Source organism: Rhea pennata, chromosome 2, assembly GCF_028389875.1.
Source record: "Rhea pennata isolate bPtePen1 chromosome 2, bPtePen1.pri, whole genome shotgun sequence".
Lineage (NCBI taxonomy): Eukaryota > Metazoa > Chordata > Aves > Rheiformes > Rheidae > Rhea > Rhea pennata.
The window spans coordinates 16,347,692-16,370,822 of record NC_084664.1 but is presented as its reverse complement, the minus strand read 5'-3'; the positions used below and the strand labels follow the sequence as shown (position 1 = coordinate 16,370,822).

The 23,131-nt window shown below is 36.7% G+C and overlaps 1 protein-coding gene across 4 annotated transcripts in view; it reads right to left on the bottom strand.

The window, feature by feature from the left end:
- Positions 1-23,131, bottom strand: part of EPC1 (enhancer of polycomb homolog 1) — a 64,491-nt gene that overhangs the window by 7,475 nt on the left and 33,885 nt on the right. For all 4 annotated transcript variants that reach the window (XM_062568934.1, XM_062568935.1, XM_062568936.1 and 1 more), the window contains exons 2-10: positions 15,357-15,516; positions 13,471-13,616; positions 13,179-13,385; positions 12,648-12,796; positions 11,148-11,307; positions 9,223-9,399; positions 9,031-9,120; positions 8,799-8,947; positions 7,417-7,769 (exon numbers count right to left, since the gene is read on the bottom strand). In XM_062568934.1, coding sequence (XP_062424918.1) covers positions 7,417-7,769; positions 8,799-8,947; positions 9,031-9,120; positions 9,223-9,399; positions 11,148-11,307; positions 12,648-12,796; positions 13,179-13,385; positions 13,471-13,616; positions 15,357-15,456 — 1,531 coding nt within the window. In that variant the 5' untranslated portion in view covers positions 15,457-15,516. The remainder of the gene's footprint in view (positions 1-7,416; positions 7,770-8,798; positions 8,948-9,030; positions 9,121-9,222; positions 9,400-11,147; positions 11,308-12,647; positions 12,797-13,178; positions 13,386-13,470; positions 13,617-15,356; positions 15,517-23,131) is intronic.

Here is a 23,131-nt window from a genome sequence, read left to right as displayed (position 1 = left end):
TACTTACTAAACATATTAATAGATTAGAATAATATAGATCAGAATAAATCTTACTAAATAATTATTTAATACTACAAAAAGGTAGTAAACTGCACAGCAGTATAACTTTGTTTTCTTCACTACACAGTCTAGTGGAAAAGGAACAGCAATATCCTACTGTACTGATACAGTATGAGTAAGAACATTACTATTTCAGAAAGTCTCAACTGCCTTTCATAGGCAAAAGATTTTGGGGAAAATGTATTTTAAAAGTATTTTCTAAGACCCTTTTAGTTATTTATGTAGTAAGAGTCAGGTTAGGAAACTGTTAAGAGAACTCTTATTGAGAATAATCCACATCTTGAGATGGTTATCAAAAGACAGGTAGCTTACAGAGAAGCTGGACTATGTGCCTGTTTCTTATTAATGTTTGCAGCACACTGTTTTGAACTGAAACAGTTACAATTCAATATGCTTCTGAACTGTTTCTGGTATCTCTGAATCAGGTTCTAATAATCCAGTTCAGAAAAGCTTCAGGATTTTGAGTCAGTGCACTGTGTTATCTTCTTTACTCTACAGTTCGGGACAGTGCACACACCTATTCTGCAGTTGCACTAGTTGCTGATATACTTCCGTAGTAATCAGAAATAGAGAAACATTATGGCTTACAAACTGCAAAAATTATGGAAAGGTAGGAAGAAAAAGCTCTAGAGATTTATAGCTATGAAGGTAAGGAAAGAAGCATACAGTACTGAGACTGACTGACAGGATAAGTGACTACTTACAAAATGTTTTAAGCATCTTCTTAATGACAGCCACAGCTAATCTTGTGCAATAATTCAAGTTTAAGAACACACTGCACAGCTGGCTCACTATGCATGTTTCCTTCAGTAATTTAAACAACTTTAAGACTGATTTGTAGTTATCCTAAAAATTGCAACATTTTTTCCCCCTCAAATTAAGTCACTAAAATAAAATATTTCAACTGAGCTACTCATTTATCTACAAAACTCTGTAGGATGCTGCTGTTCAACTGTCCTGTTATCGCGATACTCAAAAAGCACTGTTTTCTGGAGCACAGATCAAGAGTGGTGATGCCAGACCTCTCAAAGATCTGTATTCCTCAGGAGTTTTGTACTGCAATATACGACTACTCTTTCACTGCTAACTAGTTTTATCACAGCATTTCACACATACTAGCCTTAAGAGACTTCAGCCCATATTTTGTTCCTCTGAAAATTCAAGCCCCTTCCAGAAGAGGCCAGTGAGGGCCAGCTGCAGCAGCTGTGTGAACATGAAACCTCCAAGAATTAGTCCTTGGTAATGGTAAGAATGGTAAGCAGCCACTGATCCTTTCTAACTACCTGTGCAAGTTTTACTGAGACACAACTTGCCCGTTGTTGTTACTCTGGTTCCTTGAGGTGGGAAAGTACACACTTAGAACTTGACCGCAAGAACCAGCGTTCCAAAAACCAGGAAGCATACCCCTGAAAGCAGGCACTGTATGTATAAGCTTGTGGTTCCTCTACTAGCCATCCTCCTGATTTCCTGAGTGGGAGATGTTCACTAGATTCGCCACAGAAACTAAGAAAGCTTTACAGAGTAAACACTGACCTACAGAGGTAAGCATTTTTTGAATAAAATTTGAAAAGCTTAATGCAGTCCAAGAGTCTCAAACAGCCTGATCAAATGTTTGTCAGTCTTGTTAAATACCTGAAGAATTATTTAGATTAATCAAAGAAATATAACTTGATGCTTTGAAGGATGTTGTCTCATGAGAAGAAACGCTATCTCAACAAAAACACTGAAGCATTAGCAAGTAACAGATGATCTTGGGTTCAGAGATGCTCTCCAAATATGCATCCAGTGTTAACTTGCCCTCATCCTTCTAGCTGGGAATGGCCGTTAAAAAAGCAGTTTTGAACAGGTAACAGGAGAAAGATCGTGTAATTAGAGATTCCTACTGAGGAAAGCCCGTAAGTACAACACTGCTAAACAGAGTAGGAAGAAAAAAGATGATGCATAAAGTTACAATGCTTTCTTAAAAGAAATACCCAAGCATAGTACAAGAGAACAGCTAGTGGTTGCTAATGCCCAAGTGCATGCAAAACAAATGCACTATTTACAGTGCTAAATCCAGAACATCACAATTTGATCTCTATCTTACGAGAAATGTTATCTGGCTTATGTAACTGTCTGCTTAAAGATTTTCTAATGTAAAGCAAGCTCTCACCACTGAATTCAGAAGACTGGGGAGAGTTAGAGCCATCAGTGTGTTTTAGTATTTGATGCACCAGGCCCAAATATGTTTCACTTTCTGAAACGGAGTTCCAAGATTGATTTAATTTGAACATGCCATTATTAGACAATACGTTTCTATGAGAACATGAATCATTAGGTCCTTGTTTATTATTACAAAAGCCTTCTATTTCAGCCCCAAAGACCTTATTATAAAAGGCCTTATCTCAGAACTCTAGGGCCAGAAATTGTAAGATCTATGTAGGTACTCCCTACTTGTTAGTTAAGGAAAAACAGTCAGACTATAATAATTAATGAGGATTTTTGCTGACAACTGAATGAAAAAATATAGATGTGTAACAAGCATTTCTAGCAAATCCATCCACATTCTTAACAAGAATTTCCAGACATACAGCACAGGCCGTTTGGGATGCATACTATCTATTTAGCAGTTACATATGTGACTATCCTTGCACAGACTAAGTAAAGCTTAACAACTTCCAAAGATACAAAGAGTCAAAGGCAATTTAGAGCAAGGCCCTACTCCAATTATTTTGAGGTCAAATAAGAAAATCTAGTGTAAATACAAATTCCCTGCAGAGCCAACTGAATCAGGAAAGTCTCCCAGAAGTGCTCAGATGTTTTAGTAAAGGTTGATTCTTCCTCCAATTACAATTATTTGGGGGAACAAATAACTTCAAAAGCTTCCCCTTTTGAAAATTTCCTCCTTCAGTAAAGTCTAGGGTGGGCTACAAACACCCCCATTATTCCTGAGTTCCCCATAGTTTTGTGTGAGGAAGGGGCCAAGACTGAAGTTTCAGTGATAATAGAAAATGCCCATTACAGATGTTATTCTTCAAGACTGGGTATATCCAATGTGAAACAGACATTTGGAAAATTGGAAAAATGAAAACATTAAGACAGCTCGTGGTATTTGACTATTATGGATATAAAGATTAAACAAAGATCTAAACTCAACCAGGGATGGCATGAAAGCAGGGAGGGAAAAAAAAGAAAAAAAAAAAAGGTAGGACATATCTTTCTACTCTGGTGCGAGACACTGCCAAATAGATTGGGGAACTTCCTTGTGTTTCCTTCCATGAAAGGGAAGTTGAAAGAATGACCTTTTTGTCAAGAAGGCTAGAGGGTGTCAAGTACCCTCAATAATGGAGGGTATAAAGTACTAAAATACTTCACAATTCTTTCTTTGAGAAGAAGCTGAATTTATCAAGCATATTCCAAGTTAGCTGCTAATCTAATCTTGATCATTCACAGGCTTTCTTTTCAAAGTGACACAACTTTTGGGGGAAGAGGAAAGCAGAAAAGAACAGAAGAAAACACTGTTGTCTAGTCTTACTGTAGAGCCTAGGAACAAACAGCTCTACAGCCATTTTCACCAGTGACTGTATCTGGTCTGCCTCCTAAACACAAGGCTGCAACAGAATTATACATGCTATACAGCTTCAAGTGTCTCACAATCTTTTGACTACTAGATACAGCCATCCCTTCCCAAAATATGAATACAAAGTATTTAATAGCAGATTTCCAACAGAAAGCATAGTCATCAGCATTTGACATAGTATGAATATTTCAGCTTGCCTAGCAAAAAAGGTGGAAATGGGTTAATCAATTAATACAAAAAGGAAGATTAAAGTGCTGGGACACAAATACTTCAATTGAACATTCGTGCCTACTGTATGCTCCAGACTGTTAAGACACATAAGCTGCATCTCTGAAGAACCATCAAGGTTCTGAGACCTGATGAGACCATCAGCAATACAAGCTCCTTTCAAAAAGTAATCTTGTCTTTGTCCAGACCGAATAGCTTCCTTGCTGAACAGCTTCCTTGCTGAACAACACTTACTCTTCCACATGAATCATGCTTTTATACTTCTGCCTGTTTTTTTTAGGACTGTAATGTATGCCATATGCTTGAAGACCTTTGAATTATAGGGGGTTTTATGCTTTTTGCAAGAAGGCAAAAGATGCCTCTTTAAAATTTTTCAATGAGATGAACAAGAACCATTCTCTTCAAAAGCGTCAAGCTATTTTTCCTCAGATATTAGCGTTCAAGGCATGACAACTCTGGTATGTGCCTAAATTCCAGATAACTTGAAACAGAAATTTTCAGACATCTCTTTTCAACTGTTAAAGATTCAACATCTTCCAGCTGTCTTTTATGCCAAGTAGTTTGAAAGCCAGCGTCAGAATACCTTGCATTTCTTCAAGGTTAGGGGCACTTTCAAAATGATCACCATATGCTTGGCTCTTTGAGTAAAACCTCTCTCCACTCTTCAGGAGGAAAAATCAGTGCTTCCTGTAGCCGGATAACAATGGTATGCCACAGCACAGCTTTCATAACGAGTTCTCTGATTAGTAGGAAATCTTGAGATACCACCTCAACTTCTCACCTATGCTGGCTGTGTACAAAAGACTTGAAAAGCAAAGTTTTACACAGTAAGTTTTTACAGATCAGCAGCACTCTATCTGGGACATTCCAGGTAGAAAGATTTAAGGTTTCTGTAAACTACTTTGATACGGAGTCAGACAAAACTTATCCCATGATGATGGGCAAGAGGCATAGTAACATGACCACCTCTGCCAGGCAATACAGACTCAAGAGGAACATATGTCAAAGCTAAGCTATTTGGGTTGACCCCAGCTCACAGTAGTGAAGAAATGATGAAGGGTTTTTTAAAATAGAGACGCACTGATCACTGTTTTATGGCAGCAAGACCAATTGCCAGTTAAAGGCAAAAGGTAAAGAAAAGTGAACCATTAAAAGAAGAGGGGAAAAAAATAGATCAATCTCAGAGCTTTAAAATTTAAACAAGGAGAAGGGACAAACAGGACTGTGACCTGTTCAAGCATTAGAAAGAGCATTAGAAAAATTTCAGTACATACGTTAGGTACCCTATGTTCTTTATAGTGTTTGGCACAGAAAGTGAAAAGACATAATGAACAGCTGGAGCCCTGACATGCACCTTTGAATAAGTCAAAGGCACATGTAAGACATGTGTTACTTGTATTTGTAATTTGTGTAGATATTTAGGACTTTAAAAAGGAGAGCAGCAGAAAACAGAATAGCAGTAAGATGAATTATATAATACACTCTTTTCAAACATCTAACCCTCAAAGGATGATCACCTTTATACCACATATAAACAAAATCTCACAAACACCTAACTACAGGAATCCTTAAGATTATTCACGAGTATAATCCATCTGGTTATATTAACAACAAACCACTATCCAAAGGTTGTGGTAATTGAAGTACACATAAGAATCCAGACAAAATTATTCTTTTTATGGTATATACTGTTTCCATATCAAATACTAATAAAATATGAATCTAAACATCACAACTTTGTAAATACTGAGCATTTACTTAAATCTTTTACACAGATGAGGTAAACCACCTGTATAAAATTCCAACTATGAATGAATGAGCAAAACCACTAAGCACATACACACATATCTATCTATGTATAGATGGGTGTATTTTGAAACTTGGAAAATGTTTTTGTGCCAACACAATTAAAACACCTCACATAGAACTCATCACTATAAATAAGAATTCCATTAATTTATTTAGCCCCAATTATGAATTATCTTTACAATTTAAGGAAAAAAGGGTTTTTCTTTATGCATGCCTGTATACATATATACACCCACGGATATATGCCTTGAACTCAATTTTTAAAGATTGTGATTTTTCAAACATAGTGCATTATCTGTAAGTACTTTATATTGTATTTATAATCTATTCATCACACATCAAAATTATGTTTTTATATTGGTAACCTAGCTAGTACAATTTTAGCACAGTTCAGCTTCTGACATGATATTCTCGTTCAGTACTGGACTTGGTTTACTAGCTTGAAACATTACTTGGGGAGGAGAAGTCACATTTAGATCAGAAACCATAAACTTTAGCCCTAAAACATTTCCTGGCAAGAAGAGGTTTAGAAGTAAAAAGAAGTGGTGAGGGGAAGGCGACACACAGACATACTCTAGAACAGCAGAGAAACGCAGCACAAAATGAATGAATAGAACAAAGCTGCCATGTAAGTCTAAAAATGCAAGGAATAATAATTTTCAAAAAACATAGGAGAAGCAGGGAAGTGAAGACAAGGTAGTGTACAAAATGTATCTGAAAACCAGGAAGATGAAAGATATCAGATACCAGGAAAGGACTCCTGGTTTGATCAAACTAGAACATACCACATTTGGGGAGCTATGAGGTATACATATCTCTCCCTCCTCTACCCCCAAATTCTCCAGCTTTTAAAGTTTTTTCTGCCGAAGTTGTAATTCAATATGGTAGGGAAAACATGATTATCAGTCCTTAAAAAAAGTGGTAGAAATCTTTAAAAGTAATATTTTTACACTAAGATGCCATTTAATGTATTGACTGACCAAAACTGACTGACCAAAATTCAAGAACTGTATATGTTATACTTTAACCATGAAATTATCGGTCTGCCACTATGGAGAAGATAATATTAAGAGAGGTGCTGTCCCACAGTATTGCAATGCAAAACCAATTCCACATTAAGTTTTCTTAAGAGTCAGGTCCTCAAATCAGTAATTTAGGTTCTACAGCATGTAATCTGCCATTAGTTGACACAGAAGTGATTTGTCTGGGAGCTTTGCCAGGCACAAGTAGATACACATGGCGCTTGCAGCAAATACCTAGGTTAGGTATTTTTTTGGATGGAAAAGTGACACTAATTTCTAAAACTCAAGGATGAGAGCTCACGAGCATGCTGAAATCTATGGATACGTTTTAGTTGAACATTCTCCCCCACTATCACCATGTACTACAAAAAAAAAAAAAAAAACAATCAAACAAAAAAGATTAGAAGAAAATCTGGAACTTAATGTTTTTTCAATGTTTCTGCCAACATACTTTTAATTTTAAAAATTCAGATCTTCAGAGTTAGTTTTGTACAGAATTTAAGTTATTTTCTAAATCATATTTCTAAAACCAGAATTGAACACAGAGGTAGCATTTGCAGAAGTCTGAGATACAGTATGCTACTGCCAGCACTACGTAAGAATAAGCATTCAATGAAGCAAATTAAAGGAGAGCAAGGAGAAGATGGACTGCTATCAGAGCAGACCACGAAGTATGAACGACCTTTTTCTGAGCCAAGTTTAAAATTTCTAGAAGCAAGTTTGTCAAAATAAACATACCAAAATGTGCTGAACCACTGCTACTTTTACTTTGTATAGAGGTACTGCATGTCTGGGTCCCAGGTTGTGCTGTGCCTGTTCGATTTATACCCCTGTATAATTTCCTACAGGAGAGTTCATCATTGTCACTGTCATGTAGGGATGGTGTCCGAGGCCTAAAATGCCGCCATCTACATGATTTGATATTGACTAGTATCTGACTGAGGTCTTTCGAGAAAGATTTGTCCGAGGTATTTGTTTCTGAGGTATTGGCAAATTGACTGATTGAAGAGTGTTGTGATGAGGAAAGCATTTCAAAATCCAGCTGACGAAAGGTACTATCATAGTCCGAATGTGCTCTGTCTAGTAGCACCCTAAAAACGGGAAAAAAAAAATGCAGAATTAGGCACTGGCCAGAAAAGCCCCAAGATCATCACTGGTTTCCTCACCTGGGTTCAGAGAAGTCACAGGAAAATAACCAGAGGCTACACAGAACTGTTCTAGAACAAGCAATAAAATGGAAAACACAAACAAAAAATGGACAATAGAACTGCTTAAGTAACTAAAAAGCAATCTAAATGCCCTCCTAAAGCAAATTCAGTCCAAATGCCTTACTCTCATACACAGTGAATACATCTACGTTTGCCGCTCCAAAAGCTGTCAAAATTATCTTCCAAACCCCCTCGCAAAATGCCAGAGCCCTCAGCTCCCATTCCAATATTCCAGTCTGACCTGCTAACATGGTTTTAAGTGTTCATCCGAAAGCCAAATCACATTCTTTCACTTAAAAAGGTATAACTAAAGAAGAAACTTATTAGGACATTCAGACTAAAAGACATGTCAAAACACTTCAGAAATAACATTTATACATTAAATAATTCAGAAATACTTTTTCGATTAAGAAATTTAAAAGCAAGCATATGAAGTAACAGTCTTAAATGCTTTCATTTCGGGGGAAACATCCAAAACTTAGCAATTACTGTCACTTAATAGGTTTTCCTCCCACCAAATTTTCTTTTCTAACATTAGAAAATCACAGTCGGCCTCCAGATACGGTCATTTTAAAAAATTATGATTGAAGACAACTGTGCAAATCTTCATTTACAGATCATTTACATCACATCATTTAACATCATTTACAAATTTAACACAGATGTGCTTTCACCTCAGAACTTGGGACTGCCAACAAAAAAAAAAAAGTAGTCTAGAAACATTAAAGCAAGCAGTATTATGCTGCTTCCACTACAGCAAAATAAAAATGAAGGCATTAATCATCAGCTTAGAAAACAGTATCCAAATATTTAAAAAGTCAACTTCTGTGATGGCTCTGTTTTTGAGTTTTAAATTTTATTTCTTGAGAGGCATCTTATACACAACATTTCTGCAAGTTAGGGAGCGCTTACCTTCCACCGCGACCGACCCGTCTTCGTGCAAACCCAATACACCTCTGGGGTACAGTGAGGGTGGTTAAGCAGTATCTATAGCGCACATCTCCTAGTCTTCCCTCTTTAGGGCTACTCCACGGCCAGGTGCCAGGTTGGTCTAAGTGAGGCTTAAAATAGTTTTAAACAATTAAACACAGTTTTTTCCTACAACAACGCCCTATCTTATGACATATGAGGAAATTCTACTTACAGCATAGTATTGACAACCTGCTTTCCTACGGAAGGCGAAAGGACCATCAGGATCATTTTCTTCCTCAGCCTCAGAAGAACCAGACAAAGCCTTTAAAATTGAAAGGTGTGACAAGGGAGGGGGAGAGCTCGTAAATTCAGTTTTCAATCCCATTCTTACCCCCAAATCAGAATAAAACTCTGGAGGTCCTACCTGGGAGAGAGGTTCTTCATCTGAGCTAGGAAAATCATACTGATTCAAATCTTTAGCATTAAAGACTGGCAGTGCAGCAGGACTCGCCTGTTGAGGAGTAGCAGCAGCAGACGAAGGTAAGACTTTTGGCTTCTTCTCATACTTTCTTTTAGGTCGAATAACATCAGGTTTATCTTGCTGCAATTAAAGAAAAAAAGCTTAAAATTAGCACATAAGCAAGTTAGATTAAAACAAGAGTTTTCTAGAACACTTGTATAAGCAAGCTCCATCTTTCTACCATCTTCAAATACAAGCAACCGCCTCATCAGAGTTTGTATTTCATTGTCCAGTAACTGAAGTGTTTAAAAAGATATGGAGGAAATCAAGTCCTGCTTGCTCCATGACTACACCAGATAAAATATGACTATGGAGAACGGGACTAAACATATCCAAAGTTCGCCATAATGCATCATTTTTATTTTCTACCACTTAAAGTTAGTAATTGCCTGTCAATGAGTAAGTACCTATTAAGTACCAAATAATGTTCTGAAAGGTGGGGGGGGGGGGGGGGGGAACTTCTTAAAGACACCTAGAACCTCAAAGAAACACTTTCAAAAGTTAAAAACATTTTGCCGTATCAAATGATTTTCAGCTGAGGTGGATTTTTTCCAAGTTTCAAAGGAATAGATTTCTTTCAAACTCTGCAGAGACACTGTATCTGAAACCAAAATATTGACAATGTTGTTGAGACCTATTAATTAGGCAAAGAAAAAAAAATCTGCAAAAGTGACCCAGTCATCAATATACTAGTATACTCCAGCAAGTTCAATTATAATGCCCTTCTATCAACAGAAGTATTAACTGATTTAAGTTACCTTGTGAGATCCAGATCAGCCTTCAGGCATTATTCAACTACAAGAAGCCTTTACTTTAAGGCAGATTGTACTTCAGCATTTTTCCTGTGCTACCTGTCGTATATAATGTGTTACCAGATTTTTTAAACTGTTGGCACACTAGTCATGCTTTATACGACACAAAAATTAAAGCCAATGTGGAAAAACAAAATATACTGTCAGGTATAAGTCAGGTCAGCTGATTTGATTCTTTGTTTGAATACAAAAACAGTTTTAATTAGCAAAGATATACAGTATGCTAGGGATATCAGTGGGTCTTTACAACATCACCATCACCACAAAACAAAACGTAAGATATCTTAATTTTGGTGGATTTAATTTAGAACCAAAAATAGAAGGAAAAATTTAACTGACGACTATCTTTGTCCACTATCTCAGTAACAGATCTTTTTTTTTTTTTTTTTTTTTTTTTTTAGGATTTCTGAACTTTACGGACTATATTAGACAAAAATGCAGGTAAAAATGCTGATATTCCCCTTGCGTAAAAATTTACTATAACTGCATGTGCATTTGTCTGTAGTTGACCTTTACTTCATTTCCATCTTAGAGATATCCAGTAGTTTTTAAGTTATCATCAGTCTTTTTCCATATACCGTAAAATACTTATAATACTAAAATTATGGTTTTTTTTTTTTAAACACAACACTTATTTTAGGTTTAGTTTTGGGACACAGGAAAAATACTTCTGTGGAAAATAAAGATGTAAATCATTTTGAACCAAGTGCTGGTTGTTGTACTAATGTTATTCCTCCAAAAGTTTAGAGGCTATGACATTCTTAGGCGACATGTTCCAGACTTGGACTGAAAAGTATGTTTTACTCCATTCTGCATGCAACTTTAAGCCAACAGAACACAGTATTTTACTCCAATTGCAGCCTTGCTAGTCTATTTCCATTTGCAGAATCTATTCCTCCCATTCCAGTGAATCAAAAACATTTTCCGTACTATCATATTCTACAGCCTCAGCATCTTGCATACCTAAGAGCATGAATTGTAAGTTGGCTATTGATATCCAGAAATACTATTACTCACTTTGTTAACTTTAAATTCTTTCAGTTCCATAGTTTCTTGATGTTTAAAAGGATTGTTGTTCGTCACAGGAATGATGGGAATAGCATAGGTAGGTTTAATTGGTTGCCGCTGTGCCATGACCTCAGACATGATCTCTCCACTGTAGTCACCCAAGTTATACCTGAAATGAGGATTTTTCTTCTTACTTGTTAGAATGTTTACAAGTTTGGTAAAAATTAGACAATACACAAAGTTAAACATACACTAATATTTGTAATCTGAGATAAAAACAGCCCAGGATGATAAGCAGTACAGAAAATACTGTTCCAGAAAAGGAGACTAATAAAATAGGAAATTCACTACAATAACTAATGATGACCAATAACTAAAGAATAACGACCTGTAAAAACATTTTCTATATCTACTTCCTACCCTGCATTATTATCCTGCTGAAACTAGAAGGAAAAACAAGGTAGGTTTTTCCCCTCCCTCACTTAGGGCACTAGTTAAACACACACATGACCTGAGGCTACAGTGCCTTATTCACAAAGTCTCCATCTTTTGTAATACAAAATATTACAGGACCTGCAAAACCAATAAAACATATCATATTTGGAGTCCTATGTGAACTTTCTGAACTTTAAGAAGGACTGAGCTCTTGCTACAGTTTTCCATTATGAAGGGGCACTTCACTGTTCCCTACGAACAGTAGTACATTCTTATGAAAAAGCTGCTGGAAGAGCTTTGAGATCTCTCCCACTAGTTCTACTGAAAATGGTCACTGCTTGGAAAAAAATACTACACATCTGCATCTAGCAGAAAGATGGCAGACTGACATGCAACTTGTCTCCCTAGGAAACCAGACTAGACTATTAAAAACTTAGTTTTACACCTTTAGAATACTGTCTCAAAACATTTATTTTCAAGCATGAAAGCTTAAGCTAAAGAAGTTTAGTCAGATCCAAATCATGAACGGCTAAAACGTAATTTCGCACTGCAAACATGATTCTCTGTCAACTAGGAAAGGGCCAATCGATAAACTACAGCATTCGGTCTTCCATGCAGCTGCCAAATAGAACGTTGAAAGAAGCATTACTATGAATAAGGATGACCGACAGAGCAGCATGCTATATTGTAAGAAATACTTTTTATTTATTTGGCTCAGGAGAATATCTTACCAAATGCTGCTAAAACAGGAGAGATAATGAAGAAAAGGAGGAGCAATAACACTTGAAAACTGCCTTAAATAGCTGAGATTTCCTTAAGTACTTAAGAAGTTTAATTTCAAAACTTATTCTTAATTTCCTTGTGTATACATATACATGTAACAAAATCTAACACGGATCAGGGTAAATAGACACTTCCCTGTGAAGTGATTTCTAAACGTTTTATTTCGCTCTTTAAAACCATGTATGAAAATACGCTATAATTTGAGCATGAAAAAGTCTAAAATGCTTATTAGGAATTAGAATACAAAGCATTTTCCAAAACTTTCTGCAACAATATTTCAATAAACATTACCTCTTTTCCATAATTTCCAGTGTTAAATGCAGCAACTCCCTCTTGCTTTTTTCTCTTCTCTTTATCATCTCCAGGATGGTTACTGCACGACTCAGATCTCGACGCAGCTTAAGCATCTTCTCATAAGAGGCTTCATCATTTTTTCGATTCTGCAGATACATTAAGTATACATTTTGCCACATCATTTAAATTATTTAATAATCTAAATTAAAATAAAATTTAAACACTTACTAAAACATTCTGAAAGTTGATATCAAAGAGTGTGCATGTAGCAATCAGCTACAGCTTATTGCCACTGCATGTGGGTTTAATAAAATCAAAGACACATCCAAATCAGAATACTAAAACTATCATTCAATAGCTGGCTTAAAGTGGTTTCCCTTTATGTTTTTGCCCTTTAAAATTACAAGGAAAAGTAACAACTTACAGGTCTATTTCATACTACATAGGAAGATTGTTTCTTTATACAAGCTACTATTTGGGAATGGGAAGAAAGAAGAAAAGAGAAGAGGAACGTATGAATCTACTTACTTTTCGTGTCTGCATCTTTTCTGTTCGTCTCCTAAAAGCAACATAAGGATCATTTGTGCTGGAACCATCTCGCTTCTCTTGCTTCACTGCTGGGATAAGAGAGGGACCTCGACAGTTTTTCCTCTTTTTAATCCAGTACTCATACACTTCTCTGATCAATTCATCATCTTCCTTTAGCAACAGCTTGGCCTCTTGCAGGCTGACTGGCTAAATGTAAAGAACAGTGTGTCACTTTCACATGACAAAGTATCTAGTACATATTTTGAAGGTTTCATCTGAAATAACGTTGTACCTGCTGACCACTGCCCTTCTCTAGTCGGTCTATCATCTCCTCAAATTGCAAAGGAGAGATGTCCATTCTTTTCCTCAACTTATTCACAAAGACTTCATCTTCTGAATCCAAGTCATAATCAGGCTGCTCAGCATCCAAACTAAAAGCTGAATGATAAGAGGGAAAGTTAAGGTTATAAATTTTCTATAGAAATGTTTTGTTATAATAGCAGTGTCTGGAATACTGGCAAGATTCTTACTGTTTGCAGAACAAAACAAAACAAAATGATTTGTTTGCATACTGTAGTAATCCGACTTAAGAGATTACATCTAGTTTCTTTAAAAAAGTTACACTGTTAAAACTGATACCTATTTGACTATGCTTTTGCTAACCAATGGAAATTTATTAATACCCAAGCCATCCAGTGGCTTTCAACCTCAGTGTTTTCAGCAAGATTTGGATTTGTTAGCTTGGTCTAACTTTTCAATGCTCTTTAGCACTATGTCATTCTGTGTAGTGCATTGTCAACTTCAAAAGCTATGACTTCAGCTCAAATGTGCTTTAAAGAGACTTCTACAAAAGTATTTGCGGAGTTTGTGCACGAAGTCACTGCAACAGTCTCAAACTTCCATGACCTAAATGAGTCAGACTAAACTTGTCCAGCACAATCTACCCTATGTAGCAGGATATATTCAAATACAAGTAATGATTTTGCAGAACAAAAACTTCTTTTCAGTCTTCCACAATATTCTATGGAAATGCAGACATTTTAAAATTCAAGACAAGATCTCCCTAGTTCTCATGCCACAGGCAAGTTGTTTTAGTTCCTAAATGAGATTAATTTCTTTGAGTATACATTTGGGAACACACTGTGAAAAGCATTACCTGCCCCACCTCATTAAGATGACTTTTAATATCTGAAAACATTAGTTTACTTCAGTTGTTTTCGCTTTTAAATAAAAGCGCACTCAAGACAAAGTTAAATAAATAGGCAGAATACAATACAGCTGAAGATCACCATTTTGGCTGTTACACTATCAGACAAAGAATGAAAAAGAAAAAAAAAAAGTATCTTAATATCAGGATGGAAGACTCCCTAAGCAAATAGAGATTAATACTAGAACACAGCACCATGCGCTAATACTTGAGCTCATCACTGGAACTTGGACTAATTTAGAAGCCTAGCATTTCGCCAAAGTTAACTAGGAATGAAATCTATTTACACAGCACAGATGCTACATTTTCTATTCTGCTAATTATACTATGCAGCAGAATAAATTTCTGCAGTGTTTTCAGAAGTTATCACTAGTAATGCAATGGTCACAGCAAAGTCCACATCCAAACAGAATAGTTGCCATATTCTAGTAATAACAAAAATCCAACACATTCAGAAGTCGTTAGTAATAACAAAATATACCTGCTCTCAGATGTGGAATGTTTCATCCAGGTGTAGGCAAATACTACTACTCCCATTTCTACTTGGCTTCCCAATCCACTCCACTGTCATGCTATCCTGGTTAAACTTCGGGGCAAAGGTACTCTGCTTCTCAACCATGTATTACATATTCTCCCCCTTAAAGCATATTTGTTTCTGTCTGTTATTGTTAGTGAACCTAAATTTCCCTGCAAGTTTTAACTAGTGAGTTATTATAAAGAACAGAAACAGGCCTCTGCTAAAATTCAAGAATAATACACAGATCTTATTCAAGAAGAGTATCCATCTACTTCCTGATTAAGAATTAAATAGAGCTCTTCAGCAGAAGTATGCACTCCTCTACATGTTGTAGAAAATTAATTCTCAGAAAGCAGTCTTGAGTAAGTTCAAAAGACATTTAAGAGGAATCTCTTGAACTTTTGGCCAAGTAAATTCTTGGTGCAGACTTCAGTGAGTAATTTGTTATACTTACGCTGTATGTGAATCAGCTGCTTTGGCATTTTGAATTCTCCGGGATATATAGATTCATAGTAAGCAATATTACTTTCTGCTTCTGGGACTGGTATAACCATGTTATCCCTCTTCTCTCCATATACTTGTTGTGCTGAGATAGCCCGCTGGAGATGATGTTCCTATTAAAAAAAAAAAAAAAAATAACTAGATGAAAATCTGAAAAAAAATATATTTTTTCAGAGCTCATACTTTTAAAAGCAGATTTCTTTGCAAATGTGTACATTCGAAAACCCAGAGATTAAACATGAGAAATCAACACTGCATACTCTCACTCTTTCCTGTTCCTCCACTTCAAATGCCACCCACCAAGTGGTAGGCTTTTCCAGTAGGTGGCGAGCTCCCTCTTACACAAACACATACAATACAGTTCTCTAAAATCAGGTGCATGTTCTAGGCACACCAACCTACACCAATCCATCATTATACATCTCAGGAGAGTCACTTAAAATTCATTAGACATGTAGATTATAGCGAGTAGCTACAGACAGAGGTTGACTTTGTTTTTCTTCTGGACTTGCTTATTGAAAATGATACCAGAAAAACAGAAAGGGCCTGCCATGATCTCCTGTTAAAAACAGGAATAACTTTTTTTACCCACACAAAAATGCTATTTCTAGAAGACATTCTTGTATTAAAATGTTTTCCATCTTTCTGTTCTCCCAACCCATCAAAATAAAGGTGAATATTAACTATAATCCATGAAAGTAAGAATAATCAACTTCTGGAAATCTGCAACCATTTCTCAAGTTTGCAAGTAAGTTCAAGTAACACAGAAAATTATTTTGGATTCTAGTAAATTTTCTAATGCCATTACTCAATTCTTCCTGTGACAATAACACTAACCACTATCAGAAGAGTAGATAAATACTTAAGAACAAAAAGATGCATAAGTTTTATATAAATCATTTACTGACGGTGCAACATGTGGTTTTTCTTTTTTTTTTTTTTTTTTTTTTTTCCCCACCTCATAGGAGCAAAGCCAATTTACTAAGCTTCTACCCTCAGGTGTTCACTCCCAGCATTACACCATGGCAATACAGCAGAATGCTGAAACCAAATTATTTGAAACAGGAACTGCAATAGTAAGGAGGGAATGACCAGTTTTAACACTGGAGTAAACATACAAGATTACACACTTAGTTGCAGACTGATAATTTTATCTGTTTGATTCCAAATTTATTCCTCTTCAGTACAATAAAGACAATTAACACCTTCCAATTAATATGGGGAGTGGGAGGAAAAAGAAAGAAAAAGCTCCATTCTAAACTGGAGTGCAGCCTCAGACTATAAAACCTGCTCCAAGGTAAACTGAATACATTGCTTTGCAAAGAAGAGATAAATGGTGAGGCTTATCACAGATTCGTAAGTAAATTTCACTGGATTTATTCGGATCCTCTAGCATTTGGTAAACATAGATACATATGTCACCTAGGAGAGACAACATCTAAAATAGTCTTTTGGGTACAATGACTACATAAGTTTATTTTATACTTGTTTTTGAACCATTGTTGCTGGATACCTCAATTTGTGTAAATGGCAATAATTCTTCAGGATTTTGTCCCAACAGCTAGTCATTGTTGCAGAAGAGGGAATTAAACTTTTTTTCTATATAATGAAGTAGGATAAATGTTATGTCAGATGCCTGGTGTTAGCCAACAGGTCTTGCCTGTAGCAGCAAAGGCATGATGTTCTTATAATCACATGAAGGATTCCAGGAACATTTACCACAACTCGTGTGTTTTTATGCAAAAACACACTGTTTCAGGGAAAAGGAGGTCAGACACTAAAATAAGACTTTGATTTCTCTAGTCCATCTCTGATGCTCTGATTGGCATTGTTAAAGTCAGTACAAATAGCCTATCCTAATATCGTGACAGGTTCAGTAAGAAGACATCTGAACAAGACTCTTGAAAAGTAATCAAAGCATAAACTATAATTTTGCCAGACTTCATTCCAATCACAAAAAAAAAAAGCCCAGTACTTGAAGAGAAAATGACTGAGTATACTCAGAAATTCTGAAAGCAACTGGGTACAAGTTCCTTCACTGAAATGGGTAAACTGATCCACTGTTCATGTCTGCTTCAATTCATCATTACAGATGTTCTTGTAAATAACCAAAAATAAGCAGACAAAGCAATCTCTCCCTACGCCCAAGTTCTCATTTATTTGGAGGCAGATTACTAACATCAACTTAGTAGTGCTCTTAACTCCAGTATCTCAGTCAGCAGCCCAGCACATCATCTCTTCTGATTATACAGACTGTAATCAGGTGTGACTGGTAACTCTGGAAGTACTTATCTTTAACATGAAAATATTGTTAAACATCTACAGCTAATTAACCTACTAGAGCTTCCAGTTTCTATTCTGTACTCTGCCGCATCTGCGCAGCTGACTACTCCCACTCAAATGTAACCCTCCATTTAACTGAAATTGTAGCCTTTCATTTTAAAATGTACTGTTTTCCTCAGTCTGTCAAGATGATTTTGAATTCTAAATCTTAATCAAACATGCTGGCTGCTCTTGATGTTATCTTCAGATGCAATATACAGAAGCTGTAATGCAAGTCACTATTGAAAATAGCAATAAGCATTTAAAACAGATCTTCGCAGAAATTCAACACATCGTTTTACTTTGACCATTAACCCATTTCCAGGTACACCTTTCCAACCAAATGTACTTATGCAATAGCTTCTGTAATGCTGTTTGTTAATTGCGTAACACAGAGCACCAAAAAACTTTTTTTTAAAGTCCAAATGCAACTATCCACTAAGTCCTTTGATCTGCCAAAGAAAGAAGTTTAACTGGATTAACAGGGTTTGTTCTTGAAAAACTCAAATTACTATTATTTTTTGTAGAGATTAATATCTTTCAGATGATCACTGGGGCCAAGCAACTTAATTATTTGTATTTTTCCAGGAATTACAATTAAGTCAGCTTGCAGTTCTCTAGCTCCCACTTTCCAATAGTTTTTAAAGAATAGATGCATCTCCTTCCCTCCCCCTTTGAAATGTCATCTGTCCTTTAGAAGTTCTCAAAAAGCTGTGAAGTTGCTTTAGACTTTTTCTTTAAATTCCTTAGCATGAATTTTAGGAGGCTTAGTCAAGCTCAAAGGTTCTAGCTGTGATGTTAGAAGGAAAGTCATTTAACAACTAGCTGCTACTGCAAGGTGCAGTCTTGTGCCTCCTGCTGCCATTTTTCATACTGCTATTGCATTCTGCCAGATCAATCCTATGACAACAGGTTAGGGAACCAGATCTACAGTAAACTGACTCTCTCCTATGCTTCTAAGTGGAAGCATTGAGTCTTCTGCCAAATTAGCTCCCTGAACAGCCTTAACTGGGGAGGAGGGGGAGAGGATGATCTCTTTTTGCAGCAGCTGGCCATTAACTGGCTTAGCTCTATCATTAAACTACAGCTGAAACTTCTGCTAGTAGTGTATATATATACAATAGGGTTTTTCTTTAATGACTAACAAGGGCAAAAGAATACAAGAACTTAGAAAAAACTACGGCAGATATATATTCTGCTTGATCCTGAAACGTTTGAAATGTTTACCATGGTCTTCACCTTACTGTAAGTACTGATAGAACATTCTCTTATTTTGTGTATTCACTGCTAGATGTCTCACCTTGTCCATCAATTTTTCTAAGGTAAACTTTCCATGTAAGAATTATTTGTTCATACTCACTAGTTTCTACTTTGCATACGCTCACATTTTTATGTTAAGTAATGTTTGTTATTTAACTTACATTGGAATAGGCTGCAGTTGTCTTAAATTCCAATCCAAACTACTAAAGGACACAGAGTTAGCAGTTTCTTCCCATTTTCTCAAACCGTTTCCCTTGAATGTCTTGTATATGCTTTACAAGCATGTATTTCTTGAAATATGTGCTTTATATCCTACTGATCTTCCTTTTCTAAGTTGTATAACCATGAAGTTAAGAGCTTATTCTCATTGAAACTGCCTTCCACATTTACATTAACTATTCTCAACTTACTAGTTAAGCTCAATACCTGGAAAGCCTTTCCTCTTCAGTTACTTTCTCTGTCTAACATTAAGAGCTACCAGAAATAAAACCACAGCAACTGTTTTGCCGTAATTCTAATCTGATCAACTACTTCCAGAACGATGATGCCTCAAATTTCACACCCTCTTCCTTGTGCTGATACTGGTGCCCATCTGAATTTGTGTTAAGACTAAAGAGTTCATCAAAAAGTATAGCAGCTGCTTGCCACTCTACCCACCCAGAAGTTAACTTTCTGCCACATTAGTTTCCTGCACTGGCTCACTGCAAGGTTAGACAATCCCAGAGTCAAAAGGATTTAGTAGGAGCACTCAGCCCAAAGACTGAGGTGTCTGAGAAAAGCAGCTGCACCAATTTTGACAACAGCCAGCCATTAACACAAAACTGTACCTTAAGAACTTGCTAAAAGACTCCCACCATGTTTTTGTCCTGAAATGTATTCCAGCAGTTAAAATTGCACTACCAACCCCTGCATTTCAGATTACTCTGCTAGTTGTTTAAACAAATGTTCAACCACTGCTTTCATCCTCTAGAAATTTTCCTAATTTGACAGTCTACACAACAAGCCCACTGAAATAGCAACTCTTTTCTGACTATCCAGAATGTAGCTAAATATCATCAGCTTAAGAAATTTATTAAGCAAAATTACAGATCAACACCATCCTTTTTTTTCCCTGTAGCCTTACCCTCTATTAAGATACCAAGTCTGTCACTTACATCAGTTTTTACTGCATCGATATCACCATGCATGTTCTGGAAGATCAAAGGGGCAGTACTAAAGACATGAAGGGAAGTTGCCACAGATGCAGTACTAAGAACACAAAGGAGAAAAAGCAAGAATACAAGCAGAGCAGCTGTCACCATAGTCTAATAGAACAGCCAAGTGTAAAATCAGTAGAACTTTTGTTTAGCTCTGGTTTAGTACTCGCCCAAGATGCATTTATAACGCACTACTTAAAGCTGTACATGGTATGAATATATATATTTTTTTAATCTCTCAGTAACCAAAACACAAAGTCTACCGTAATTCTGGTTCAACCTGACTACAAGCAGACGTTCTCATCTGCAAGCAGAAACCAGTAGTGTGATAGTGAAAGTAAACATTGCCTTCTTTCTGATTTTGGTATTATTTGGTATGTTTTTGGCAGTAAGACTGTTAGATTTCAAGTTAGTTTCCTCAAAGACTGCAGGCGTTGACAAAGCACAAAAATTATTTTGACAAAATGTCTACATGAGAATAGAGTCTGCAAGGTGTATTGTAAGTGAGAAACAAGAACACACAGCATTAAGAAACAGACATAAAATGATGTGACCTTGTTATTAACAGTCTAACAAACCAAACCACAGAACGTTGTTTTAGAAAGTCGATTGCAAATGTTGCCTCAGTAGCAAAGAGTAACTTCTTAACAACAAAACAACATTTTGGAGTCCTTGGTACTTTGACTGGAAAAATTCTTTGGAGAAACATGCAAATTATTTCAGAGCTCTTAAAAGAAATAATTACTTGAAGTACACCTGCCTACAGAAATAGCCCAACCAAAGTCAGCTGTAAAGTCTAGTACATAGTGCAGAGCATAAACTCATGAAATCCTCTAAATCTGCATTAGGGAAGTTAACATTCTCTTTAACAGGGAAAGCAACAGGCAGAAGGTAGGAGGCGGCCCATGCACAGGGAATTAAGTTAAAAAAAAAAAAAAAAAAAAGACACACACACAGGACTGTATCCAAATTATACAGACCACAAACGTGTCTTTGCACCTGAAATACCAAAGCCACATAGAAGGACACTAGAACAGATTCTTTCACTGTTGGCAGCCATGTCAAAATACTGTCCCTCCACTGATCTCCATGGATTTATCCAGATTTAAACCAGTATGATTGAGAGAAGAATCCCTTCACATTCCTCCCTGCCCTGACAGAAGGGTTTTCAAAGCTATTATCTCATAACTCACACAATGATGTTCTAAGCTACAGAATTAGAAAAAATACAAGTTTCAAGTTATCAATAAGTACTAGATTCACAACAATTGCACTAAAACAGAGATAAAGCTGATGCAAAGGACACAGAAGTTCAAGTACGTAAACTCAGTCTTGACTTACGTACACTTCCCCTTCTATCAGCTTGTGCTCTAAAACCGTCTTAGAAAAGCCCAAACACATAAGCCAAGTCCAGTACAAACACAGCTCATCTTAAATACATTACTCTAATTAAGATGAAATAACAAAACATCAAAACATAAGGAATAGGAAAATCACAAGCTGTGAAGTTCATTATGTCACCCATTATGTCACCAAACAGATGCCAGAGCTACCTGGTTCCATGCTACAAGGTAAAAGCTTTTTCAGTGTTAACTTCACATCACTTTTTCCCCCTGGGGAAAATATGATTCCTACACTTCAAGTTATGTCATGGCAGCAGCAACAAGGTTTACTGGGGCAAGGACAGCAGAGGGTGACACAGCTCAGCTGCAATGAAACCCAGCTACACAGCAAGACTGTTTGCACTAATTCATCCCATAACATATAGTGAGACTATTAAAGCACTTTAATAACCTACTGCATGCAAATCATTCTCCGGCCTCCTCCTTTCCTAGGCTCACTAAGCTATATGGTATGGATCTTGTGCATCTCAGCTGTACGAAGATCTCTGCAGCTCGAATGGTCAGGGAAGATGCTTCTTTTGGACAGAGGTGGTCAACTTACTTCAAAATAAATGTATACAACAAAGATTCAACCCAATTATGTTGAAGAAGGTAGAAATAAACAAAATAATCACACTGATTTTCTCTCAGTCTTCTTTCCCTGTTACCAAGTCTCAGTTATTCTGCAACCTACTGAATAATTTATATTCCCAAGGCTAGGGGGGAAGAGGCAAAGTGTTCTCTCAGAGAATTACACTAAATGTTTAAGATGATCTGTTTTGCCTTATGCCCCCACCTACTGCTCCCTCTCCTTAGGGCCAGTTCAAGCATCAGAAGTATGTTTCTGTGAGACCCTTTGATGTGGTGGTTTTCTGCCACTGCAATAGAAAAGGCTCACCCTGGGACATGCAAGCACCAACCATGGTGCAAGAGAAGGAACTGAACACAGAGCCAGAATTCAGCAGCAAATTTAGAACATTTTAAAATGGTAAGAGATAGCCTACCTAAGTCTCCTTTGCACTTTTCCCACTGTTGGAGCAGCAGGTTGCTCCAGTGGTTTCTAACATGACCGAAAGCAAGAATATTTACTCATCATGCACAACAGACCCCACAGCTTATTACAAAAGAGCTTAGTATAGAAACACATTGCACACTTTCCCCTTTACTACCTCACACAAATCTAAGCACACGATATGCAAAATAGCGAAGACATTCTGACAGATTTGTTATAGCATGCGTTTCCAAACAACTGCTGGTGAAGCGTTCCAACCCTATTCTAATCAGCGTGACTTAGTCAATCCGGTCCTGCCTTGCAGAGCACAGAAATCTCAAAAGGTATTCTGGCACATGAGCAATCCCTGAGTTACGCTGATCCTCATTCTCCAGACAGCAAAGTCCGACTCCTAAATTCCAGCTTACAGCCCTTGTTAATGGCAAGCTGCCCTGAGATCAACAGTTACACAGGCAAGCATACACGCTGCTTCTAACCTCTGACTCCAAGTACATGCATGTTTTATAATGTTTTGGCCAATACTTTAAGTTCGGTCACAAAAAATACACATGATCAA